Source organism: Benincasa hispida, chromosome 9 (genome assembly GCF_027475165.1).
Source record: "Benincasa hispida cultivar pf3 chromosome 9, pf3_genome.v1.1, whole genome shotgun sequence".
Taxonomy (NCBI): domain Eukaryota; kingdom Viridiplantae; phylum Streptophyta; class Magnoliopsida; order Cucurbitales; family Cucurbitaceae; genus Benincasa; species Benincasa hispida.
The window spans coordinates 59,387,313-59,390,049 of NC_143486.1; the positions used below are offsets into that span (position 1 = coordinate 59,387,313).

Consider the following 2,737-nt stretch of genomic DNA (forward strand, 5'->3'; position numbering starts at 1 on the left):
TTTTGCTACCCTATTTTTGTCAATACTTTCTCTCTCCACCTTACTTTTTGTAATTTCTTTCCAATATACCCTATTTTTGTTATTACTTTTAAAAAATACATTATTCTTGAACTTACTTCTAAAAACAACAACAAACTAGCAGCAAATACTAAATTTAAGTTTTATTGAAAATATATAGATTAAAATTGAGAAAATAGAAAAACTAAAATTGAATAAGTCCTAAAATATGAATGATATTTTAATATGAAAATATATCAATTTGATTATGCATATCATATATTATTGGACACATATTTTTGTCCTACAATTGGTCTATTATTTAGTTAGATAACATGGAGTTCCATCTCAAAACCAAATGACAATGAGAAGAATAGTCCGTCTATATTGCATAGAGCGTGAGATACCCTTGATTTTTGCAATGCGAGATCCTCAACATATCCCTTCAAGATGGTGTCTCTTTTGGGTTCACGAGAATCGAATCCCAATTTCTTTTTATTGGACCAAATGCTCATTTTGGTTTTATGAATTTTGACACCATATTAGATAACATATATTTACCACACCATACTATTTAAGCTAAAGTTGTTCAATAAACACATCTATGTTAATGTTTTGTATTGATCTAAACACACGATACATTATATACATATATAAAAGCATAGAAATCATATGGAAAATTTTAAAGCTTATCCGAATATTCTTTGGATTAAGTTTTTGGATTTAACATTGACTTAATAAGACAGGACGTATTTGGCATGATTCTGCGAAGATCCGTTAGTGACCACATAGAGAAGGATATGGACGTGGGTGAGGCAGAAACACCAGCCGAAGTTTATCCTAAAGGCTCTATATATAATAACTAAATCTGTGCTCCCTTCTAATCCTCCCCCGACAGCCGCCGTCAGCTCCGCCGTGTGTTGTGAGAGTATATTTAATTTTTAGCGATGTTAGAAGGGAAAGCAATCATCGGAGAGACGGATATGTTGCAAGCCATGCAGCAAGACGCTCTGAACCTTGCGGCTAAGGCACTTGACAGTTTCGATGTCACTGAAGCCACTGACATCGCCCGTTTCATTAAAAAGGTAAATTTTATTCTAAGTTAAAATATCATTTTCATCTTCTATTTTTTAAATGTCTAATTTTTGTCTCTATATTTTCAATAAATCTTTATATTAGCCTTTCAAGGTAATTAATTATTGGATTTTTTTTAAAAAAAATTAGCCCCTGTTACCCTTCTCTTAAGAAAAATATTTGGTGTATCCTTGTAGACTACACGGACACATTTTTTTTAACATCACAATTAATTGTCCAATCATAATTTGCATATATCAAATATATTTAAAAAAGTTTGTATCTATGATGAGAGTCGAATACACCTAAGTATTATACTCCGATTTATAAATTGTGAAAATGTGTACACAATGTCTTTTGTTATATGAAAAGTATTGTTATTATTTGTCCAATTTCGATTGAAAAATAACTTTAAAAATTTAAATTTAAGATTTATTAAAAGTATGAACCAAAATTATATTTTAGTTAAAAATAAATATAAACTTATGAAGTATAATAAATCTCACAAAAGGGGAAAAATTTATGTGGAAGTTTTATAATTCTTTTATTTTCTTTTTAATTCTCCCTCCCATAAATTATCAAAAAGAAAAAAAAATGATTCATTTGGTTTTTTAAAAGTACGGAATTATAGAGATAGAAGATCAAATATTAAAAAAAAAAAAAAAAAAAAAAAAAAGAAAAGAAAAGAAAAAGAAAAAGAAAAAGAAACATATTTTTGTTTGTATTTTTAAAATTTGGCTACAAATGCTACTCTTATACTAAGAAAGATGCAAATCATTTTAAGAAATTGAGAGAAACTATACTTAATCTTTAAAAATAAAAAACAAAAAACAAAACGGTGCTTTAGTATTCTACCCATTAAAATATGGGTGTAAGATTAAATTTTGGTAAATTATTCCACTAAGGTCGTGTTTATTATTTTGTAATTAAAATTGCTACCATCGTAATGAATCTTTTCTATTATTCATAATTTACAGAATATTATTAATTAGTTTTCTAAGAACGTGTTTGGATTGAAAAATGGGCAGGAATTTGACAAGATATATGGGGGAGGATGGCAATGCATAGTGGGGACAGATTTTGGATCATTTGTGACACATTGTTTTGGGTGCTTCATCTATTTTTGTGTTGGAAGCCTTGCAATTTTGCTCTTTAGGGGCTCTGCTGCCTCAGAAGAAGAACAACAACCTCAGCCAACTCAGTTTTCTGTTATGGAGACTCTCAAAGCATGATTAATATCATCCATTCTCTTTCTCTATCATATATATATATATATATATATATATATACACGCAAATTAACTACCTATAAAGATACGTTTCTAAGTGATTTTGAAGCCGTTAAATCACTTTGTTATGTTTGAGACCATTACTTCGAATCATACGCTTCATCCTTCAAAATCAATTTTATGCTACCAAATTTATTTTGAATGATTGATACATGTTTAATTTTTGAACATGAGGTAAGTAATTTTGTTTTAGGTTAATATATCATTTGAAATTTGTTCAATTTTAATCCTTGTACATTTAATTGTCTAATTTTCATATTTATACTTTTAACAAATCTTAAATTTAGTTTTTCAAAAAGTTAATTTTTACTGAAATTAGTTAAATAATAATAAGAACTTTTATGCTAAGAAATGCAAATATTTGAATATATTTTCAAA

The 2,737-nt window shown here is 27.8% G+C and overlaps 1 protein-coding gene across 1 annotated transcript; it reads left to right on the plus strand.

The window, feature by feature from the left end:
* The first annotated feature begins 855 nt into the window (after positions 1 to 855).
* Positions 856 to 2,501, plus strand: LOC120086468 (Dynein light chain type 1 family protein). The gene is made up of 2 exons (XM_039043140.2): positions 856 to 1,082; positions 2,100 to 2,501. The coding sequence occupies exons 1-2, from the start codon at positions 945 to 947 to the stop codon at positions 2,301 to 2,303; spliced, it is 342 nt and encodes a 113-aa protein (XP_038899068.1). The 5' UTR covers positions 856 to 944; the 3' UTR covers positions 2,304 to 2,501.
* Positions 2,502 to 2,737: the final 236 nt, after the last annotated feature.